This window comes from Heterocephalus glaber, unplaced genomic scaffold (genome assembly GCF_053883595.1).
Source record: "Heterocephalus glaber isolate CG9 unplaced genomic scaffold, H.glaber_assembly_v1.0 deba00001497, whole genome shotgun sequence".
Taxonomy (NCBI): Eukaryota; Metazoa; Chordata; class Mammalia; order Rodentia; family Bathyergidae; genus Heterocephalus; species Heterocephalus glaber.
In genome coordinates this window covers 16245130-16269291 of record NW_028258320.1, presented here as the reverse complement: position 1 = coordinate 16269291, position 24162 = coordinate 16245130, and the positions used below count along the sequence as shown (strand labels likewise).

At 55.2% G+C, this 24162-nt stretch overlaps 1 protein-coding gene across 8 annotated transcripts in view; it reads left to right on the top strand.

Moving 5' to 3' along the window:
• Positions 1 to 24162, top strand: part of Cdh23 (cadherin related 23) — a 369425-nt gene that overhangs the window by 285040 nt on the left and 60223 nt on the right. For all 8 annotated transcript variants that reach the window (XR_015440528.1, XR_015440529.1, XM_087185444.1 and 5 more), the window contains exons 29-36: positions 540 to 688; positions 6867 to 7002; positions 8268 to 8656; positions 10369 to 10470; positions 13952 to 14101; positions 14517 to 14645; positions 15696 to 15824; positions 16513 to 16740. Coding sequence is in view for 6 of the 8 variants with exons in the window: in XM_087185444.1 (XP_087041570.1) it covers positions 540 to 688; positions 6867 to 7002; positions 8268 to 8656; positions 10369 to 10470; positions 13952 to 14101; positions 14517 to 14645; positions 15696 to 15824; positions 16513 to 16740 (1412 nt within the window). In the remaining 2 variants the exon portion in view is untranslated. The remainder of the gene's footprint in view (positions 1 to 539; positions 689 to 6866; positions 7003 to 8267; positions 8657 to 10368; positions 10471 to 13951; positions 14102 to 14516; positions 14646 to 15695; positions 15825 to 16512; positions 16741 to 24162) is intronic.

The following is a 24162-nucleotide window of genomic DNA, read 5'->3' as shown; positions in this document are numbered from 1 at the left end:
TTGGGACCAGGGGTTCACTCTCATTGGTCCAGCTAGAATCAGGTCCGTGAGCCAATCACTGTGGCCAGAGAAGAAAATCCACTCACCTGCCAACCACTTATGGAGCCACGGGCAAAGTCACCCCACCTAAACTACAGAGATGGGGAGTAGAGGAGGGTAGAACCCAAAGGAAAAGTGTGGAGAATGGGCACCAAGCTTGCCCAGAGATGCCCACTAAATCCTGGACTCACCCACAGAAAATCTTGTTTGGTTCTCTTATCATAGGGTCCAGATCCATCCAGGAGGATTGTAGAGTTTGAGCCCAACCTGGGGTACATGGCGAGACCCTTTCTCAAACCAACCACACAAACAAAAAGCATAGTGGCCAAATCCTTCTGTCAGCCCAGGGCAGCATGAGGTCCAGGCCTTCTGGCCATTGTGAGCTCTAGCCCAGCTCTCAAGACCTCTGAGCAGGGTCAGCATCCCAGGGGCCTGAATTTCCTACTTCCTCCATCTCACAGCCATCCTGCTGCAGACCACACCCATGTCTCTCCACACAGGTAACCATGGAAACAACTTCCGGATCCATGTCAGCAATGGGCTCCTGATGCGAGGACCCCGGCCCCTGGACCGGGAGCGGAACTCGTCCCACGTGCTCATGGTGGAGGCCTACAACCACGACCTGGGGCCCATGCGCAGCTCTGTCAGGGTGAGGCCTGGGGCTGGCAGGCCAAGGTCACAGCTGGACCTCAGGTGCCACCAATTGGGGCTGGGTAGGGGCAGGGCCACCCTGGTTCAGGTGCTGAGTGGCATCTGGGCTAGGGGTTTGGTGAGGGCACCACAGGCTCAGCCCAGCCTGGGATCTTGGGCTCATCGTGGCTCTGGACCTCAATTTCTCCAGCTGTGGAAGGGCATCAGTGACCCCGATGTCTGTCCCAAGGGAGGAAAGCGGTGTCTTTTCCATTCAAACCCCTACGTTCACACAGCTTCCTAGGATTGTCACCAGATGGGGTCCAGGGAGGTCCCCCAAAGCGGAGATGGGGACTTCCTGGGATAGGTTGTAGGCTTGCCACCTTCTGTCACAGAAAAAGAATTTTCAAATGCCTCAGTGAGGGCATAGAGAGGTTTATTAGGCAGAATTTTTAAAGTACACACAATAGAGTGTGGGCCCTCAAGAGAGGGCTGCCTTATACCCTGGAGCTGGATGAATTATGTGGTCTTGGGTCTTCTTCAAGATGGGTGATCTAGGACCGCTTCGGTGGCACACCCCTGTAGTCCGAGCACTTGGGAGGCTGAAGCAGAAGGATCACCTCAAGTTCAAGGCCAGTCTGGGCTACATAGTGAGCTCAAGTCTAGCCTAAACTACATAGCAAGACTCTGTCTCAAAAAAAAAACAAAACAAAACCAAAGGATGAGTGATCTTAGGTGTATATTCCAGATTGTCAGGTTACCCATCCGGAGGCTTTTAGAATGCAAACCATCACCCGCGTGTGAAGCTGAGAGATGCCGCCCACTTTCTGTGAGAGGAAGGGCAGTTTACAGGTGAAGGGCACAAACCCCAGCTGGCCAACTGTGTCTTTTTTTTTTTTTTGGTACCGGGGATCGAACTCGGGTCCTTGTGCTTGCGCAGCAGGCGGTGAAACCACTGAGCTAAATCCCCGGCCCAAAAATACACTTTTAAATTTCGATTTTCCTTGTCTCTTTTCTACCTGTCTTTATTTTTTTCTCTCCTACCTCAAGGTGAGCCAAGGAAGTGTCACAGAGATGACCTTGGAAGTATAGATGCCAACTTTAGGTTACACATGAGAAAACTGAGGCACAGAGAGGTTGCTGGTGATAGAACCAAGACTTGAGGCTGCCTCTCCTCAATTCAAATTCAGTACTCTTTCCATTGAAAATACTTCCATTGAAATATTCCAATCCCTACTCCCAGCTGTCCTATCAAAATTTTTTTTTGCCACTTGTGAGGATGAAATCAAATCAGCCTTAACCTTCCCAATTGGGCACAAACACAGATGCTCCCAGTGGCATGGCTGAAAAGGACAGTGCCTCTCAAGGACCCCTCCCCACCCTAGGACACTCTCAGCAGCTCACAGCCCCTTCCCCTGCAGCATGGAAGTGAGTCAGACCCCAGCGTCACTTGGGGGTAGGAGGAGGGCCATAGAAAAAGTGGCAGAGAGCAGGCAGGGACTTTACCCAGAGCTATGGCGTGGAACAGAATCCGCTGGTCTTATCAGCTCATCTCAACCCATTTCCCCAGACTGGAAACGGTGAGCGGTGAGGGGAAGCCTACCTGGCCACCATGTCACATGACACATTCCTGGGGGTGTGCTGGGCCAGGTGACTCAGCCTGGGGGAACAGCCTGGGGCAGACGGAGAGAACCTGGTCTCCCCACAGCTGCCCCCTCAGTGGCATCTGCCCAGATGGACGAGACAGAGGGTTCAGGTTCTACAGAGCCCTGTGACTGAGAGCAATACCAGCGTGTGTCCCGGAAGTCCCACGCAGCCTGCTCGTCAGAGCTGGCCCTTCTTGGCGCCCCCTTCAGGCCAGAGAGGGGCTGACACCAACAAAGTCCTAGACCTAGGCTGCCTAATCGTACCTTATTGCCCCTCCCAGAAGTGGCAGGCACCCACGTCCAGGGTCTGCTCCTGCCAGTCAATGCTTTGGCATCGCTGCTGCAAATCGTTTTTAGCCACCAACCTTCTTCTTTTTTTTTTTTGGTACCGGGGATCAAACTTGGGTCCTTGTGCTTGCAAGGCAGGCGGCGAAACCACTGAGCTAAATCCCCGGCCCACCAACCTTCTTTTTAAAGAGAGTGATGCGCGGTATCCCATGGTCCTGCGTAAAACAGATCAAACCCAGCTGGGCCACCCCAAGCCCCTCTCTCCTCTCCCCTGAGAATAGGAAACCCTTGCAGAAGACTCTGGTGGGCACTACCCTGAGTGCTCCTGCACTTCAGTCAGCGCTCTTAACTACCCTGAGTTGGCACTGTTGATACACCCATTGTACAGATGAGGAGAGTGAGGCTAAGAGGTCACCCAGCAGTAAGGGTAGAGCCAAGTTTGTTCTTCTAACTACCATGCTGCACTAACCGCTGCTCCACACTCCCACAGAAGGCTCTCCAGAGCACAGTGGGAAGCCACAGCCTTGTCCCCAGAGAGTAACGGAGGCTCTCAGGGTGGAGGCTTGTTGGCTCTTGAGATTCAAAGCTTCCACATCCATGAGACCCAGGAGAGTCAGGGACTTTCCCGAGGACAACTGTGGAGACTCCCGATTTGCTGTGGACTCAGCAACAGCAGACATGGCTTCAGGGACCACCCACATTCTGCAGTTCCTGCTTCCGGAGCCAGGAAGCATGGAGGGAAATGTTCCACACCTGTAGTCCCAGCTACTTGTGAGGCTGAGGCAGGAGGATGGAGAGTTCAAGGCCAGCCTGGACAACTTAGTAAGACCCTTTCTCAAAACAAAGAAAAAAGGGCTGGGGGTGGAGCTTAGTGCTGGAGCACTTGCCTAGCATGTGTGAGGCCCTGGTTCAATCCCCTGTACCACACGCACATACACAACAATTTACATAAAGCATACAGAGACTGGGTGCCTTGGGGTACATGTGACACACCCACCCATGCCTCCAGCCCTGTCCCCTTTGGAAGCCACAGCCCAGGACAGAAATCAGGTGCAGTTCTCCGAGGATCCCCAAAGCTCCCTCCCACCCAGCGAGAACCCTGCAGCCCCGTGTTTCCTGTACATCTGCATCTCTCAGATTCACAAACCACACACCATCTTGCCTCCTGTCTCTGCTGCTAAAAACAAGAGCACAGTGACATGTGGCCAGGCTCCAGGCCACCTCCCTCCTCTTCCTCTCGTACTGTCAGACTGATCCTGTTTCTTCCCCATGACCCTGGGCGTCAAGGTCACTTGTACCAGTGGACTCAGGAAACGGAAGGCTCCCAGTTCTGAAAGATGGATGGTTAGTCTCTGTTTACCCAAAGAGTTCCCGAAATTCATCCATGCAAGTTCCCCTCACACCCACCCCACCCAGGACCTCTCCAGCCAAGCGCTCAGTGAAGCCAAATTTGGATGGTTCCGGTCTGTACACAGCTGGGCTCTGGGCAAGCACTTTAGTTTGCATAGTGGTTCTCGGTGTCTGGACGTGACAGTTCTACTGACACCACAGGAGACCCTGAGAAGCCACGTGGAGAACCCTCCAAGGGCTCCCGAGTGCCTGTGGGCCTCTCCTTCCCTGGCTCTGCCGTGTCCAGAGCCAGGAGCCCCCTCAACTCTCTCCAGAGTCCCGGCTTGGCTGCTGAGAGACCCCAGGCCGGTCCCAGAGGTGATCAGTCAGAGGCCAGTGCCGAGCCCTGCCATCAGTGCCACTGGCCTGGTTCTGCTGGGCCCGCTCAGCTCCAGCATAGAGCCGAGAGCCTGAGGCTTGGTAGATGGGAACGGGACAATCCTGTCCTCAGTCCAGCCCTGCCAGTTGCTGCAGATTGTTAGGCAGGTCACAGCCCCTGCTCTGTCATCTGTCCCCATCTTCCCATGGAGGTAGGGGCCTGGGCCTCCCTGCGGCTATGTGGGCAACCACACACTGTGACACCCTCCCCAGCCCCTTTCCTACACTCCACGCCAGTCTTTCTGGACACAGCCCCTCGCCCCCCCACCCCGCCCCGAGCTCAGGAAGGGCTCCCAGTCCTGAGAGATGGATGGTTAGTTCCGGTGTACGGAAAGCCAGCCCTGAACTCTCCTGGGGGTGGAAGATGGTGGAGAAGACAGCAGGGCTGCCCTCCCTGCCCCAAAACATCTTTCACATACCCTGTTTTGCTGTGCATGATGAACATGTTTGTGAAAGAGAACTTCGAGTCACCAGATGAGCAGTGAGGAAAATTACATGTAATTGCACAATCCAGAAACGGCCACAGTCCTGGCTGGGGTCCCTAAACCCAACCCTGAGACAAGGATTGCTGTAATTAGTGAGAAGTGTCCCCAGGGAAAGCCGGAAGGGTGGGGACCAGGAAGGAAAGCCAGCAAAGTGACAGGGAGGGGACTCTCCTGCATCCCCCTGGAGTTCCCGTCAGCGCCCCTCACTGTCCCTAAGGCTGACCAGGAGAAGGCACTTGGGTGTTTTGGTTTTTGGTTTTTTGGTGGTACTGGGGATCCAACTCAGGACCTTACACTTTCGAGGCAGTCACGGTGCCGCTGAGCTAAATCCCCAGCCCAGGAGAAGGCACCTGGAATCACGAAGGGGTCTGAGCACTGCCAACTGTCACAACTGCCTTTATATTTTGTTAGTGCCTGTCAATTTTCATAACACATTGGGTTCATTGTGGCATTTTCAACATGCCAAAATCATATTCACCCCTACTACTCTCCTTTTTTCCTTCTGCTCACCCTTATTCCCTTCCTCTTCTCTAATAATAATCTCCCTTCTCCTTTCATGTCATCCTTGTGGTTTTTGTTTTATTAGATCCTACATATTAGGGAAAACTCCAATACTTGTTTTTCTGAGTCTGGCTTAGTTCCCTTCACATGATGGTCCCCAGTTCCATCCATTTTTCTGCAAATGGCATACCTTTGTTCTTCTGTATGGCTGTATACTATTCCATTGTGTTTATATGCCATGTTTAATTTATATTAGTTACACAGCTTGGCTATTGTAAATTTTCCCACAGCCAACATGGGTATAGAGACATCACTACAGTATGCTGACTTTTAATTCCTTTAGTAATACACCAAGGAGTGTTATAGCTGGGTCATATGGTAGTTCTTTTCTTTTCTTTTTCCCCCAGGGGACTGAACCTTGCCCTTCACACTGAATTATGTGTCCAGCTCTTTTATTTTTTATTTTGAGACAGGTTTTCCCTAGGTCATTAAGTTGCCCAGGCTGGGCTTGAGCTTGTGATCCTCCTGTCTCAGCCTCTGGAATACTGAGATTACAGGCATGTGTCACCATGTCTGGCTTGATAGTTCTATTTTTAATTTTTTGAGGAACCTCCAAACTGATTTACATAATGGCTGTACTAATTTACATTCCCACCAGCAGTGTAGAAGTGTTACTTTTTCTCCTTTATTCCTACCAGAATTTATTGATTGATTGATTGATTTAAAAAAACTTTCTGAGGCACAATCTCACATAAAGTCCAGGCTAGACTCAAACTTGCAATCCTCCTGTGTCAGCCTCCCAAATGCTAGGATTATGGGTATGTACTACCCCATCTGGCCCATTTATTCTTTTTTGTATTCTTGATGGTAGCCATTCTGATGGATGAGATGGAATCTCTATGTAGTTTTGCTTTGTATTTCCCTAATCCACCATTACACTTTAAACTCTGTTCTCCTAGATGTACTTTGACATTTGAATGGGTCACTTTCTAGCCCTTCTGTGGGCCCTGGCTCATTTTGTCTCTCCAACAGCCTTAAGAGTGACAGGCAATCTGAGTTATTATGGTCATGTTACCATTTCACAGTGGAGAAGCTTGACAGCCCTAAAGAGCCACCAATAAGACATAGGTTCCCATAGAGTTAGTACTGGAGCCAAGGGTAGGATAAAGCTCATTCCTTTTTTGTTCATTCATTTTGTTTTTTTGAGACAGGATCTTGCTATGTAGCCCAGGCTGGCCTCAGACTCAAGGTGATCATAATGCCTCAGCCTCCCCAAGTGCTGGGATTACAGGTGTGCACCACCACATTCTGCAAGAGAAGGTTCATTCTTAAACAAGTGACGTCTGGGCACCAGGCATGCTCAGCATTCTTTGCAGAGGGGAGGACATGGTGACCAGCAAGACAATCCCAGACTCCCCAGCTAGCAGAGAGCAGTGACCAAGTAAGCCAGGTGCTGTGGCCACAGCCTGGCCTGACTCGCCTGCCCTGACCCTGTACTCAACTCCCGCAGGTGATTGTGTACGTGGAGGACGTCAATGACGAGGCTCCCACTTTCACACAGCAGCAGTACAGCCGCCTCGGGCTGCGTGAGACAGCAGGCATTGGCACGTCCGTCATCGTTGTCCGAGCCACAGACCGAGACACTGGTGAGGCCTGCAGGGGAGGCAGGGGTCCCTCTGCTCACCAGCCCAGTCCCAAGAGCCCAGTCACTCCCAATGCACCCCATTCCCCACTCCCTGGCCAGGCAGGGACCTGGGAGCACCTTGTTCACACCCTGCCAGTTGCCCAGGCCTAAGAGGGTTGGCATCAGAGGAGTTCAGCCAAGGTCACGCTGGGCAAGTCCAGAGTCATTCTCTCAGGACCGGCAGCTCCCCAAAAGCCTCCGGTGAGGGGCTGGGCAGGGCTGGGTCAGGCCAAGAGGCCTTGCAGAAGGGGGCTGAGGCCTGCTCCTCCGGGGACCCTGTGCCCTGAAGGCTTCCTGAGGAGCAGCACCCTTTGCCCTGAAAGCAGCCCTAATTTTGCTGAGGGTCCTGACCCTTGGAGGCAGCCATGTTCAGCAGTGTAAAGTGAAGGAGCCCAGCCACGAGGGGAGCACTTCCTGGGGTGCACTCCCCCACCCCAGTCTTCTGCCTGTCCTGCAAGTCAGCTGCCCTGGGGGCTCCCTCGCCTTCCTCAGCATCCTCGGATCCCTGTGGCCCGGGAGGGTGTCACTTCCTGGGTGGTGAGCTGGCGCAGCACAGGTCCATACACTGTACACAGTGGCTCAGGCCTTTCCCCAGCCAGGCATCCCTTAGAGACTGACAAAAGCTATGGATGCCAGCCCCAGAAAAATGCACATCCGTTCGGAGTCTTGCAAGTGATTCCAAGGAAATCTAGGATTTTCAGGGTGGCTTTATGCCTGTTCCCTTTCCCACCCTCTGGGGAGTCTGTGGACTTAAGTGAAGGAATCCCAGCTGAATAGTGCATCCCCCTTTGAATAGTGCATCCCAAGGCAGAGGGGTTTGGGTGTGGGGTGGAAAGAACAGAGAACAGTGTTCCTGGTACTGAAGCCCTTCCATCAGAGGAATCAAGTGACAGTGTGGCCACCTCTGAGAATGCCCCCTTGTCCAAAGCTTTCTAGATCAAAGCCCCCACTACAAAAGATCCTCTGACCAAACGTCCAAAGCAGGTGCTTGAGCTTGAACTTGAGGCCCCAGGAGCAGAACCTCTGGTGCCGAGACCAATGCCCACAGAAGGGGTCAGCAGTATCCTGGGCCTCCCCATCCACCATCCAACAGACCTTGACCCTGTCTATTGCCACATCTCTTGGGCTGATCTGGCCCAGAAAGGTGGGGCCAGCGTGTGTCAGCCATGCTGGCTAAGGCCTTTGCCACCCCGTCTGGGACTGCACAGCCTCTGTGTCCTCCTGCAGGGGACGGTGGCCTGGTGAACTACTACATCCTGTCGGGCTCAGAGGGCAAGTTCGAGATTGATGAGAGCACAGGGCTAATCACCACTGTGGACTACCTGGACTACGAGACCAAGACCAGCTACCTGATGAACGTGTCTGCCGCTGACCAGGCCCCACCCTTCAACCAGGGCTTCTGCAGTGTCTATGTCACACTGCTCAACGAGCTGGACGAAGCTGTGCAGTTCTCCAATACCTCCTTTGAGGCAACCATCATGGAGAACCTGGCCCTGGGCACAGAGATCATGCAGGTCCAAGCCTACTCCATCGACAACCTCAACCAGATCACCTACCGCTTTGACGCCCACACCAGCACCCAGGCCAAAGCCCTCTTCAAGATAGATGCCCACACGGTGAGGGGCAGGCCGGGCACTGTGAGCCTTTCAGTCTAACAGCATTTACTGAGCACCGTCTGTATGCATAGCCCCTCTTCTTTCTCCTTCAGTGTCCTTGAGACAGACCCTCCTGTAATGTGTTTCCTTTCATATTTGGGGTTGAGGTAACATTTAATCTAGGCAACTCGGCATCCTCTTTGTTACTAGGCAACATGTATCATGGGAAAATCCAACTAGTTTCCTTCTGCCTTCACATCCATCACAGAGTACTTTGCCTCTGGTCCTCAAAGTGTGTCAGGCACCGGCTGGGTGCTCTGTGATTCAGTTCAGTACAAGCAGTTCCCCCCAGAGCTGGAGACAGACTCCACGGGGGCACTGCAAGGAGCCAGCACCCATCCCAGGTGGTTTGGCTTGTGACTCTGACCAGCCGGCCATAAGATGTCCCCACGTCCCCTCCTTGGCTCCAGTTCATTCCTTAGAGCAGCTCTCAGGTCCCAGGCAACCTTGCTGCTGTTGCTGATTTATTCCCAAGGTGACTTTAAAGGACACAAATGACAACAAGATACATCTAGGTGTCTAGGGGCTTCTGTCCCCCTCCAGGCACACGGCCCTCCCCTCAGACCCTGCACTGTTTGGCAGTCTGCAACCCTCCAGCCACGCAGTTCAGGAAGTTAGGGAGACTTGGCTGCACAGGCACAGTCGATTCCTCAGTCTCCAGCCCTCTGTCCTCCCCAGAGGGTGAGGGGTGGGAGGAAAAGCTCCAAGTTCTGATCATGGCTTGGTCTTTCTGGCAACCCACTCTAACCCAGGAACCCACCAAGAGTAACCTCGTTAGAACAAAAGATGCTCCCATCACCCAGGAAATTCCAAGGGATTGGGAACTCTGTCAGGAATCAGGGTCAGAGACCAACTATTAGAGCAAAACTCTCCCCTAGAACCCTATTTCCCAGGAATCTTCAAGGGTTTTAGGAGCTCTGTGCCAGCCACCAGGGACAGACACCAAGTATGTATTTCTTATTATTTCACAGTATCTCAGAAAGCTATGTAAATTCTCATAATTCCCTTTTCACTTTGGCTATTAGGAAGCTCAGATATAAATTTTGTCCTTCAGTGCATATCTGTTCTTAGCTAGGTGTCTGGTGCAGCTACTTCTTAGCTACTACCTGGCTTCTAATCCTCCATCTTTGCTATAGTGTACCTTTTATCAGAATTCCTTCTTTGAAAATAGGTAAGGTACCTGGGCATGGTGCTGCACCTGTAATCCCAGCACTTCGGGAAGCTGAGGCAGGAGGATTGCAAGTTCAAGTCCTGCCTGGGTGATTTAAACAAGATCTTGTCTCAGAAGAATAAAAAGGGCTGGGAATGTAACTCAGTCCAAAGGCCCTGGGTTGAATCCATAGTATTGAAAAAAAAAAGGGTGGGGGCAAGGTGTGAATGACCAACATGCCAGGCCTTGTCCCAGGGGACACTGGGAAGGTGCGATGGACAAGAACCTTCCCAACCTCGCAGAATTCTCAGGCAAGTAGAAGTGGATGCCATCAGACCACCGCAGAAACCGTGTGACCGGGCACTCAGGCCCAGAGGAGAGAAGAGTCCTCCTTCGTGGCAGAGAGGGCACCCGAGCAGGCCTGGAAGCTGCAGCCTTGCAGAGAAGCTGTGCCAGGCCGAGGGGGTAGCAGACAGGTGAGCTCTACCTGGGGACATCCCTCAGCCCCTGTCCCTCCCTGCAGGGTGTAATCGAAATCAAGGGCCTGGTGGACCGGGAGAAGGGCGACTTCTACACCCTGACGGTGGTGGCGGATGACGGTGGCCCCAAGGCCGACTCCACTGTGGTGAGTGGTCCTGGTTGTGAGCCCGAGGTGCGGCCTATGCCCAGCCTCGACCCTTCCAAACCTGCATCTCCCAGCCCCCAGGGACCACACTGTGACCACCCTGTCCCCCCTTCCCTGGGCAGCCTGGGCGCAGGATGAGACCTCAGAGAGGGGAGGGTGGCATCGAGAGACTGGGAGGTGGGGTGAGGGTGGGCACCACGAGCTAACCATCTGCACCCCCTCTTCTCTCCTTGCCCTCTCTGGCCTCACCGCCTGCAGAAGGTGAGTACCTGTGGACTGGGATCCCTGCTGCTGGCTGGGCCCTGGGTGGTCTGGACCTCCCACCTCCTCCGACCCAGGGCACAGGGACAGGCTGGCAGGAAATCTGTCACATCCTCGCAGCCTCCCAGTCCACCCACTGTTGCACCCAGAGAGCGTAACCCCTTGGGTACAGTCCCTGCCCAGTCCTCATGGGGTAGGGTTAACTCACAGAGGAGGAGCTGGAACATGCAAACAGCGGGACACTGAGGCCCCTCCCCAGCTCTGCTCCTCGCAGCTGTGTGACATAGGCAGGCTGCTCAACTTCTCTGTGCTCCCCTTCCTCAAGTCTAAAATGAGAGTCCCTCCAGCAGCCTGCCCTCAGAGGATGTGCTGAGCTGGCAGCAGGTCTCTGGCAGGAAGCCCCTCACGAGCTGGCCCTGGAAGAGAGTGTGACAGTGCCGATGTTCTGCCCTGGGCCTCAGCCCCTTTGCTCTCAGGGTTGTACCCAAGGTGCATTTAAGATGGGGTGCACAGTACCAGGGTGTGGGCTGCCCAAGAAGGCCATTGTGAGTCACTGCCCTGGGGCTCTAGCAAAGGCAGGGCAGGGTGAGTGTGGGGGGAACTGGAGGGCAGGCAGCCCTGAGGTCCCAGGTGTCAGACAAGCTTCAGGAAGGGGCTGGAGCTGAAGGGAGAGGAGGCGGGACTCAGGCTTCGGAGTGAGATGGGGTGGCCCAGGGAGGCCACCTGTCAGACCCCTTGGGTAGTGACCCGCCGTGACCTTCAGACACAGTCACCCAGCAGGTCTGCCACCTCTAGACCACATGGGCATCCCGCTGTCCCTGAGCCGTGGTCACAGCCATGCTGTCCCATGTCCTGGGAGATGTGAGCCAGCCCAGGGTGCAGCTGCCTGGGGTCCCCAGCGTTCCTTGGAGGTACCTGCTGCAGCGGGTCCTGGTGTGGCTGGCTGTCCCCCGGGCCTGGGTCTGTTCCCCAGGCCCAGAGAGTGCCCAAGGCTGTAGGTGCAAGGCAGGTGCCCTGGCTCTGAGACTTGGGGAGGACAGGAGGCCTCTTTCTGGCCTCGACCTCTTTGTCTGCACAGTGTACAGCTGCCACTCAGCCTCGGTGTCCTGAGGGGTGAAGAAGCTGAGGCAGCAGGGGCAGTGGGTGTCCCCTAGGCTATGACGCCCCTCTGTGTGGTGGGCGAGGGCTCCCCCAGCATGTCCTTCAGGGGATGGATTCCCACACCCTCCTACCACCTCCAGGAAGTAGGGCCTCCTCCTGGAGCCCTGGGCCCTGCCCAGCCTCTGCTGGAGACCAGGGTGGAGGCTGGGGAGCGGCTCCGCAGAGGTGGAACAGCTTCCTCTGTGAGCCCAGAAACCAAACCACAGCTCACCGCCCTCTCCCCGCCCTCCCCCCCCCCCACTCCACCCTGGCCTGGCCACGGGATAGTGCGAGGCACAGGCACACAGGAAGGGGGCTGGGCCGCCCTGCTGCAGGAGCTCCCGAGTCACACCCTGGGCCAGAGGTGTCCATCATCTGTTCTTCCTTCTCACCTACCCCACCTCTACTTCGTGACCAGTAGTTATCATGGCAGGGACACTGACTGTGCCATGACCTGAGTCTAGGTTACAGCAGAAAACACAATTCACACTCATCCCTGCCTTCACATAAAACAGAGTGAGAAAACGCCATGGAGCAGCTTATCACAGCATACATCATGCCCTAGGAGATGTCAGGGAAACCAAGGAGGGCTTCCCTGAGGAAATGACTCAGGCTGAGGTCTGTAGGATTCGCAGGAATTAACACAGCCAGCAAGGAAGAGTGGCTCTGGCAGTGAGAACAGCATACGCAAAGGCCCTGTGGTGTGAGGAAGTGTGGCAACCCCAAACAAGGCCATGGCGAAGGTGAGGTAGTTTGGAGGGATGATGTCACAGGACACTTGTTGGGTTTTGCCCCGAGAATGGTGCAGTAGGCATTGCTATTTATGTCACAGGGCCAGGCTCAGGGGCTTCAGGGAACTAGCTCCCTGATCAAGATTCACAGTGGATGGGTACAGTCTCGTCAAGGGAAGACATGCAGATCTGTGAAATAGGAAGAGGGGACTGGACCCTACGGTGCCACCCTTGCCCTTGCATTTGCTCAGTGATTCCTCCCAGCATCCTAGTGCTGTAGATGTTCTTGTTCCAACTTGCAGCCAAGGAAATGGAAAACCATAGAGATTGAGTTACTTTTTCCAAACGTGCACAGATAGTTTGCTGAGTTGGTCTTGCTGGCTCCCCTATGGCAGTGATGGTGAACCTTTTAGGGCTTTCAATGATACAAATAGCCTGCAGCAGTACGTGTGCCATGGTTTCGCCTCCACTGCCCTATGGTCTGCCGGCTGTGGCAGGATGCAGCAGTGTGGCTGGAACCAAGAAGTGAACCCTGGTGGCAAGCAGAGGCCCAGAGGGTCTCAGTGAGGGGCTCTGAGCCCAGCTAGGGGACAGAGAAAGTGGGGACCAGCCTGGGGCAGAGCAGTGGGAGGAGGCCTGGCCCTGGATCCCTGAAGCCCACCCACCTCCTCCCCACCCCCATTAGTGAATTCGGGGCACCAGTGGTCCTGGCCATAGTGGGGCAGAGCCTTCTCTCTGGCTCAAGGCTCCTGAGAGGAGCGTGGCTGCAGATGCACAATCCAGGCTCCGTACACATGCAGTGTGTATGCAGCTGGTGTTTATCAGACAGTTGGAAATTCACTTCCTTTCCTGTGGCCCCATCCCCTGGGACACGGGGACTGTCCCTTCCCTCCCGAACTGTCTCCTCCTATAGATCTGGAGGTTCAAGGAAGGCAGCCAGTATTTGGCCATCAGATATGTTTTGAGTGGCCTGCACATCATCTTCTTCTTTATTTTTTATGACTCATCTGCTAATTTCACTAGAAAATGTGGATTTCTTGTTTCTCTGAAAAAAAAAACAGAAAGCTGGCATTCCCAGCCTCTGTCCCCACTGCTGGGGCCTGGCTCTCCAGTTCTTCTGTCTCCAGTGCCTCTGAGGGGCCCATGGGCCTTCGCCCTGCCCTCCCGCCCCAGGGCTGAGGGAGTGCAGCCCCCACCCCAGGCTGCAGAGAGCGAGGGCTCTGGGCCCTGAAGGTAGGCGGCCCAGGTGATCTGGCTCTGCTCCCTGCCGGACCTGCCGCAGGACTGCGGTGTCTGCAGCCAAGCAGAGGAAGGGGCGACAGCTCCCTGAGCACGTTCACCCCCACCAGGTCTACATCACCGTGCTGGACGAGAACGACAACAGCCCCCGCTTTGACTTCACCTCCGACTCAGCGGTCGGTGTGCCTGAGGACTGCCCCATGGGCCAACGAGTGGCCACTGTCAAGGCCCGGGACCCCGACGCAGGCAGCAATGGGCAGGTGGGCACCAAGTGAGATAGCTGGGAACTGTCCTGTCACTGGAGGCTCCCCCAGCTCCTCAGTGGCCACCTAAGCCATACTTGTTACCAAGCATGAACCATGGCACCCTCCAACTCACTCTCTTGGCCCTGAGAAGATATCAGGGAAACCAAGGAGGGCTCCCCAGACCTAGTGGGAGGTCCCACCATGCTAACATCCCCAGGCTCAGGAACCTGCCACAAGTGTGGCACTGCCTTGATGGCCCTGTGACCCCTTTCTGAGGGCCTGAAGCACTTCAGCACCAAAACTCTTCTCAAGCACCCTTGCTGAACAGAAGGCCTCCAAGAGGGTGGGCTCAGGAAGACCAGTCAGCCCCTTGGCCTGGCCCATCCCCAACCTCTCCTACCTGCTCTTCCCTCACCCTCTCCTCCAACAGGTGGTCTTCTCCCTGGCCTCGGGCAACATCGCGGGGGCCTTTGAGATCATCACCACCAATGACTCCATTGGTGAAGTGTTTGTGGCCAGGCCCCTGGACAGAGAAGAGCTGGACCACTACATCCTCAAGGTGACCCAGGCTGGGCTGCAGCCCTCAGGGCCAAGAGCACGTGCAAGACTAATGGAAGAGAGGACGCGGGAGGGCTCTTGATTCCCAGGCAGAAGAGCAACAGTGTCTGTGCTCAGCTCTAAGAGCCAGGGAGAGCCTGCCTGGGGGACCTGCCAGTGCCCTGGCTCTCCCATGAAGGCAGTGTGACCATGGACAAGTTATTTCCTCTGCCAGGGCCTCAGTTTCCCTATTGGTGGAATGGGCAGAAGAACCCTCCGTGGCCTACCTCTCCCAAGGTGGGAACAGATGCAGGTGCAAGAAGCCACGAACGGCACTGCTAGTGCTGAGTTGCTATGGCCAGGCTGAGGGCTGGGGGTCTCTGGGCCCTCAGGGCCATCCTTTGCCCAGGCCCATGGCCATCTGGGAAGCACTGAGGTTCCCAGGGGCAGGCTCTGCCCATGGTTAGGACCCCAATCCCTTGCTAAACAGGTTATCCTATGGTGGTGCATGCCTGTAACCCCAGGCCTTAAGAGGCTGATGCAGGAGGATTCCCACAAGCTCAAAGCCAGGCTGGGCTCAATCACAAGTTCAAGACCGGCCTGGACTACATAGCAGGGCCCTGTCCCACAAAGATAGATAGTTAGATAGATAGATAGATAGACAGACACACAGACACACAGACAGACTAGCAGACAAAACCAAGGGGAAAGAAAGGATTTTTCTAGTCATTGTCGCTGTGTGCCAGAGAACAGATCTGAGTGCAAGGACCAGAGGCCTTGAAAGCTGAAGGTGAGTAGCAGAGTCAGATCGCAGCCTGAGGTCATAGGTGCTGGCACAGCACAGAATACAGCAGGGCCAAGGCTAGGCAGTAACAAGTTGGGCACACGACTGTGATTCCAAAAGAGGCTCCCAAGTCTGACCAGACTGGGCCAAGGGTCATGTGCAGAGTAGGGTCAGAGGAGGAGGCCTGGGCAGAGCCAGCCTGGCCAGGCCACCCAGGGCAGGGACAGTCATGCACCTCTGCCCTCCCAGGTCCTCCCCACAGGGACCATCTCCTTCTCCTCTGCGCAGGTTGTAGCTTCCGACTGTGGCACCCCTCCCCGGAAGAAGGACCACATCCTGCAGGTGACCATCCTGGATGTCAACGACAACCCTCCAGTGATAGAGAGCCCCTTTGGATACAATGTCAGCGTGAACGAGGTGAGGGCAGCCAGGGCCTCCAGCTGGACATCCACTATGGACAGTGGCTGTGAGCTCACCACAGGGCACCTGTTTCAATGTCTGCCTGGCCCACTGGTCCTTAGACCTCGGCATGGGTGCTGTGGCTCATTTGTGATCGTGCCCCAAATGCTTGGCCTGGGTGCTGGAACTCGGAGTTTTTTGCAGTGAAGGGGGAAAGGAGAAGAGTGAAAAGGAAAACAAGAGAGTGTTGTTCCACAGGACAGGGAGCCCAGGGTCAGCCTGGGAGACCGCTTTTTAAATCAGTGAATGTATTAGTTGGTCCTGAACTTGGGCCACTGAGACTGGCATCTCTGCCTGGCCTTGCTGGGCATCATGCCAGGTAGGATGTTCAGGAAAGCAGGGGGGTAGGGCAGAGTCCAGCCTTGGGCCAGATACTGAAGTTACAGGCACTGATTGACAGGGGATGTGCCCATGTTCCTTCCCTGCACCTCAGTTTTCTCATCTGTGAATGGGGCAGCGCCGGAACTGAAAGCACAGGCTCAGGGAGTTGTCGCAGGACCCAGCACATAGTCGGTGCCCACAGAGTGCCCGCCCCAGCATCCTCATCAGTCACGCATCTCGTCGCCCCCTGGTAGACAGAAGCAGGTGCTAGACTGTGCCCCAGAGGCCTGGAATCCAGAGTGACCGCTCTCCTGCTTCCCTGCAGAACGTGGGTGGGGGCACCGTTGTGGTCCAGGTGAGAGCCACAGACCGTGACATCGGGGTCAACAGCATCCTGTCCTACTACATCACCGAGGGCAACGAGGACATGACCTTCCGCATGGACCGCATCAGCGGCGAGATCGCCACGCGGCCCGCCCCGCCCGACCGAGAGCGCCAGGGCTTCTACCACCTGGTGGTTACCGTGGAGGACGAGGGTACCCCCACGCTGTCAGTGAGTACCAGGTGGCACAGGGTGGAGCATGGACAGGGCTGCTCTGCTGACCGACGTGGGGAGCAGAATCCCACATAGTGGACGAACCCTTCAGCCTGCAGGCCTAGAGCCCTCGTGGAGGCTGCCACATGGGGACTGGTTCAGCCATGTCCTTGGCCACACCAAGTCCCCCTTTAGTGCCCTTGCTCTGGGTGCACTACAGGCTGAGCATGGGGCCAACCCATGGGGTGGTCCTCACAGAAAGGCGCCCCCTGGCCCCTGCCCCACATCGTGTTGGTGTGACACTGTTGCAACACGTCAGGGTTGGAAGAGACTGAGGTCCATGTTTCAGGCAATGGCTGAATGAGTGGGAGCACTGTGCAGGCCCGAGGGCCAGGTGGCTGCCCTGTCGGGGCACGGTGGTAGCTGTGTGGAAGCCGAGTGGTGGCCCTGTAGGGACTAGTGAGCAGTTTGAATTTTGAGTTGGAGCACCATGAGCTGGTTGTGTGTTGATGAGCTAGTCAGAACCTCTCAGAATCTCAGCTTTGTCATCTGCAAAAGGCAGATAGTATCTACCAGAGGGTTGTTTGGGGGGACCCCATGAGCTCATGTCTATGGATGCACTCGGTAAACCACGAGGAGGAAGAGGATGTATCAGCTGTCTGTTGTCACAGTCTTGCTGCACTACAAACCACATGCTGCCTGGAGGCATGAAACAGTGATCTTTGGTTTCTCTGGAATTCTGCAGGCTGGCAGTGCAGAACAGGCTCAGCAGGGTGGTTCTTCTGGTCTTAGCCAGGCTCCCTCCTTGGTGGCCAGAGTGCCAACTGGTGATGTGCTTCTAGGGATCAGCTGGCCATCGTGGGAGGAGACAGGGCCACCTCCTCCAGAAGATGAGCTAGGAGGGGAGAGAGCAAGGGCCACATAAGGCCTCAAGAGTGCCAGGCCTGCAGCTGGCACAGGATCCCTTCTGCAGCTTCTCTTGGCCAAAGCAAGTCACAAGGCAGCATATATTCAGGACACAAGGAGTTAGACTAAGGTTTGCAGGACTAAGTGGTACAGAACTGCAGAGTGTGGGGAGGAGGTGGCTAAAGGTCGGACACAACATTGCGACCTGGGGACCCTGATTCTAAGCGAGGCCTCAGCTTTGCCTCTTTCCACTCTAACAGGTGACATTTGGGTGCCTCCTCTTGTTCACGACCCTGTGATGGAAGGAGTTGGAGCAGCTCAGGCTGGGCTGTTTAACTAGGGTGTCTCCGGGGCAGGGTGGGAATTGGTCCAATAATCCCAGGAAACCCCCCAGCCCATTCTGAGAGTCTGGGAAATGGGACTGGCTTAGGCACCCCTGGGCATCTTCAGTCCCAAGGCTGCTGGTGTTGCAGTTGATTACTTCAGCCCTCCGCCCCCGGCAGGCTAAGCAGGGACACATATAACGCCCCCGCACAGGGTAAGGCAGGAAGGGTATCATTTATGGTAGTGACATGGAGGGACCTAGTCTTGACATAAGCCTTCCTCAGCTGCACTGGGCTTCAGGGTGAGGGCAAATCATCTTGGTCATCCTTGTCCGGCAGCACTTAGAGATGTGTTTGGCTACACGTAACAGACGCCTCACTATGGCATCATAAATCAGAATGTATTTTCTCACATTAGACCTCTGGAGTGAATTACAAATACTGATTTCAGGCTTAGTGATGTCAGAGTTCATATCTTATGGTTGTATGACAGCAGCTATAGCTCCAGCCATCTATCAGCATTCACTCAAGGGGTCACATGGGCATGCTGCCTACATGGGAGGTTGGAAAAAATGAGGAACATACTTGTCACAATTGGCTCATGACTCAGGGCCAGATGTATCCCAGCTCCTAACAAGAACAGGACTCTGTTGGTGAGGAAGAGACATAGGAAATATTGGGGAGCTGCTGACAGCACTGCCGCCTTGCTCCTCCCATCCAGACGTAGGCACCCCAACACCCCAAACCTACCCACACCCCAACAGCCTGGGCTCCCCAGGGAGGCAGACATCAGAACACATAGGTTCTAGGACCCCAAGGTGTGGAGACCACATCAGGCTTCCTTTTACCCCAGAAAAATGGGAATTAGAGACAGATAAACCCACTCTGGCCATCCAGAAAGGTGGGCCATGGTCCAAAGAGGCCCTCAAAAATATGGGGCTGGTCCCATAGCCAGAGTTTCCAGCTACTGGCCAGACCCTCTGCTGAGCTTCCTCCTCACCCCCAGTGCCCGCTGTCCCCAGCCTACCTCAGGCAGGGCTCAGTGCTCAGGGGAAGGTGGGTGGCATCTGCCCACCTCACCTTGGTCATCTCCAGTGCTGCTCCCTGAGGCCCGAACACCCTCCCGTGGGCAGGATATGGGACAGGGTTCCGAGGTCAGTGCCCGGGCAGCACGCGTGTGGCCTCCTGGGCTGCCTCAGGCCCAGGCTCTCTGGACTATAACACAAGCAGACAGCACCAGGAGCCAAAGTAAAAGAGATTCCTAGGAGGAAAATGTTAATTCACAAAGAATATGTCCTCTTTACTTTGTCCCTGCTTCATCAGGTTGGGGGAAAAAAATCTTCATTATTTGAATTTTGCAGGAGATACTTGAGTGAAAAATTATAATGATCACAGGATGTAGTTTGAGAAACCAACACTCAGATATCTTTTTTCATTCATTTATTCATTCATTCATTCACTCATTCATTCATTCAGCCAGCATTCCCTGGGTACCTATGTGCCGGGCACCTGAGACACTGGAGAGGTGAAGACATCACGGTCCTGATCTGAAGAAGGGCAGCCGAGGGGAGGCCATGAGGATGTTCATGCAGGGGCCTCCAGGCAGATGGGGCACTGAGAGGGGCTGGGAAGGCTTCCTGGAGGAGGTGGCCCCTGGGGTAGGGCAGAAGCTGACAGGCAGGGGCCCAGCAGCCAGTACCTGCCATGATTGGCATCTGCCTCCAAGGAACACTGGACCCTTAAAGATTTGCTTCCCCTGGCCCAGTTCTCACCTAAGGGCAGTGAACCTCTTAAGGTCATGGGCATCCTCAAGGAGCAGGAGGTGACCAGAGCAGGGGCTTCTCTGCCACTGGGTAGATTTCTCTGGATGGATGTGAGAGGAAGGAAGATCCCAGTCCCTCCTGAAGCAGCTGGAGCCACCAGGCCAGCTGTGCCGAGACTCCAGGGACGGTCATGTGGTCTAATGGGGTGGGAGCACTGTGCTACCTGCACAGATCTATCCAGAGAAACCCCACAGGCCTGCACCTGTCCTCTCTTTGCCACCTGCAGTGACCTTCCTGGCTCCAAGCTGGCCCAAGCTGGCTGGCACGGGGGGGCAGAGTTGACACTCTGATGTGACAGAGTGCTGGGAGCTCAGAGCCAGGAGTCAGGGAGGTTTGCTACGGGAGCCATCATTTACATCCTTATCTTGCAAGATGAAGCCTGAGATTCTGTGGCCAAGAGCTTCCCAAAGCCCAGAAAAACCCTGTAACTGAGCCCTCTCCCACCCTCTGTTTTTTTCCCTGGCCCCTCTGCCTACTTTCCTGAGAGGCGGACATTCTTGCAGACAGTCCAGGCTGTCTTCACCCTGCATCACCCCAGCCTGAACAGTTGGGCTGCAAGAGGCATCTAGGCCAGCTCCAGGCCTGCCACACAATGGCAAACAATGCCCCTGGCATTGCTCCAGCCCTCTAGTGATCTCCAGGCCAAGGCAGGATGCCAAGACCTGGGGTAAGGTCTAAGTGGTCATCAAGGAGGCCACTGCAGGAGGAAGGGCTGGCCCAGGGAGGAAGGACATGGAGGCAGCAGTGAGGCCAGAGCTGGGCCTCTCTGCAGGGGCTGGGGAGGGAAGGAGGGCCTGACACAGCCTCCTTGCCACATGAATTGAAGCCAGTAGGAAATGCAGTCCCAGATAACAAACACTGGCTTCTCAGGCTGGCAGGGACCTATAGCGGTCACCTGTCCAGGCAGAAGAAAAGAAAAGCTCCCACTACTCACTGCTGGTACACAGAGCCCCAGCAGTAGTCCGGTGGAAGTCTGTGACCTGGGGACATGTCCCTGGGCAGCTCACCTCCTGTCTTAGCATGGAGTGCTCTTGTATGGTTCAGCCTGCTCCTGCTGCTATGTGAACCCCGCTTCCCCTGGCTCGAATTCAGGAACCCCTGCCAGGCAGTTTCCCTGCCTGTGTGCACAAAAGTAGCCAGTCTAGGGGCCGGGGATTTAGCTCAATGGTTCCGGCGCCTGCCTTGCAAGCGCAAGATCCCGAGTTCGATCTCCGGTACCAAAAGAAAAAAAAAAGTAGCCGGTCTTCTCACCAGCATGGGGAACCCAGAGCCTTGGCCTTGCCCTTTTTCCAGTAGGACATCCTGCAGCTACTCAGAAAATACACATCCAGATGCCTGAGTTCCTCCATGTGACCCTGGGGCTCAGTGGTTCCTGAGGGTTTCTCCCTTCCCCATCCCCTGATGCAAGCAGGCAAGCAGGGTGTGTGGGCATCATGCCAACCGAAAGTCTTCTGACTTCCTGGCCACCCAGCAGGGAGCTGATGCAGAAGGAGACATGAGAAAGCATGAGAGAAAGCATGAGAAAGATCAGGACAGGCAAGGCACAAAAAGGCACACTTTGGTGTGGAGGGAGGTGGAACCATGAACTTAGGGGCAGAGGTTCATCTCTTAGGACTCTGATGTGTGCTGCAAGGTGAAGGCCTCACCAGGCCCTGACCTATAGCTATTCAGAGAAGGTAAGGAGCACAGGCCTGGGAAGCAGGAGACCCAAGCATTAACCCCACCATTCACTTGCTTTGACAAAACACAGGTCCTTCAGAATGTTAGTTTCCCACCACATTAAATGGGAAAAATAAAGCCTCCTAGGAGTGAGGGCAGGGGGAATCAAACAGGTAACACAGGTGAAAGAGTTTTGGAAGCCATACTGAAAGACATGGCACACATACCACAACTTCCTTTTCTATGCCCAAGGCAGGCATTGCTAGCTGATCTCAGAACTTTCTCCCTAAGCCATATTAATACCTCAGAATTCCTCTCAACATGTATTTCAGAAGGCCATACCTGTAGACGAGAATTGAGAAACCAAACAAAACATCTTTCCCCCTGGCTTATACAAGCTTTGGGTATCAGTGCCACAGAGGAGATCCCACCAGGCCAGAGGAAGCTCCTAGGAACATGAGAAGGTGGTTCTTGATCAGAAGCAGCCCTGGGTGATGTGAGTGGTCCAGGACAGAGCCTTGGCATCCTGGTTCAGCCCATTACCCAGTGGCTGTGGATCAGTTATCCGCTCTGCACCCAAGTCCAAAGGCCAGGCTAGTATCAAGCCATATCCTTCCAGAACTCAGACGCAGCACTCACTGGGGTGGGAGGAGAAGTGACCATGCAAAGCAGGGGTGTCCGGACAGTCAACCATCTCTGTGGGCTGGGACAGCCACTCACTGGGCCAGGTCTTTTTTCAAGAAAGCTTTGCAACCAGCATCCTGGCAGACAACCCGGTTCCTCTTTCGTCTATTGTGGTTCCCTGAGCAATTCTTAGCCCACCCCCAGGAACAGCCAGGTCAGCTCAGGAGGGCTCCAGCTAACACCCAGAAAGCCCTCCTCCACCAGGAAGGCCTCAGGTGTCCAGGCTGGGGGCAGTGCTAGCCCCTCAGGAGCATCCCCTGAGGAAGACCAAGGGTCCGAGCTGTTGTATGCAGGGGAGCTCTGGCCAGGCAGGAGTAAGGGCAGTCCCAGGGCTGATCTTTTTGAGAAGCAGGTTCCAGGGGTCCTGCACACCCACCCAGGGTCCATCACCATTAGGCAGGGGCAGCCTGACCAGCAACAGCCACCAGGGGCTCCAGGGTATGTCCAGCAGCCATTCCTGGGCTGGCAAACCTCTGCCAAGGGAGCCTCCAGTCCCTGTCCCTCAGCTTCTCCCTGGGACATCTTAACTGTATGTGAATGTCCAGAGCTGGGTAAGACATCCCCAATTCCTGATTGCTCTCCTAACAATGAGTGCGTTCCTAAAGGCACAGATGTCCCTCCCAGGCCCACCGATAATACCAGGAAGCCAGTACCCCTGGAGCCTCCCTGTTAAACAGCAAACTTCCTCCTGGCCCCCTGGACTCCCCTCCCTCCTTGGAAACTGCATTTTCATGCCCTTGACTCTGTCCCACGTCCCCCAGCCCACAGCCACCAGGGATGGCATCTCAGAGGCCCTACCATCCTGGGTGACACGGAGAGCTGTTCTAGTGCCCTCCCTGTTCCCAGAATCAGCAAGGGGGTTGTCCATGGGGTGGCAGTAGGCAGGGCCCTTCGCCATGGATGAAGATGGAGCTTGGAACTCAGAGTAAATTTCACTGAAAACAGGAAACCAGGAAGCCCAAGATACATTCACTAGCAAGGGTCAGAGAAGAAGAGTGCAGGAGGAAGCAGGGCAGGAAGTGTGGTGGCTGTTCCACCAGGGGCCACCTCCCTTCACACGGCAGCAGCCAGGCCCAGGGTCTGGCAGCCAAATTCATAGAAATCATCTCTGTGTCTGAGGGCTGGCCCCACACCACCCTCCCCAGGGAATAGGTCACACTCCTCCTGAGCTGGGGAGCACAGAGGGTCTGTGGCTTGTCCTTGGACCCTAGGGTAGCACAATCCTGCCACAAAACAAGTGTCACCTCCCCACTCCTGCCTAGAGGGCCCCCACAAGCTGGGAGAACAGTTCACTCTGTCTGTGGCTGTGTGAAATGTTCATGGCAGCAGGTGGAGTACAAGAAGAGATTCTGGGGTCAAAGCAGGAAGCAGGGTTTGGTGTCACTCCTGCCATGAGACCTATGCTTACTCTCTGCTCAAGGCCTCTGCCCCCAGCTGCAGGCACAGCACATGCCCTCTATCCATGGCCAAGGCCTGTGGGGCTGACCTGAGGGTGTGGCTGGACACCTGCAGCCCCAAGCTGCTCCCCTTTCCCACCCCTCTAGCCTGGGCATGGCAGCCTTCTCCCCATGCATGCTGGCCCCCAGTCCTGGTCCCCAGTCCTGGTTTTCAGCCTCTGCACAGTCAGCAGAGGCGGCTGGGCCATGCATGCCCACACTGGCTCTCCATAGCGCCCAGGGCTCGGGGGCTGGAGGGGAATTGCCCAGCCTCCCCACCCTGTACCCCAGTTCTATCCTGTGCTTTAAACCCTTCAATGGCAGTTTCACAAACAGCTCCCCTTTATGAGATATAAAAACAAACCCAGGTCATGCCCTGCCGAGGGAGACCCTTGTGAGAGTCCAGGAACTGAGCAAGAACGAACATGTCTCTGTCCCAGTACCAGCCCCCCACTCAGGGCACATTGAGGTGACAGCGGAACAGAAGCCCAAAGCTGGGCCCAGGATTTAGCTCAGTGGTTTTGCTGCCTGCTTTGGAAGCGCAAGGTCCCAAGTTCGATCCCAGGTACCAAAACCAAAAAAAACCTGATGCAAACAGAAGCCCAAAGC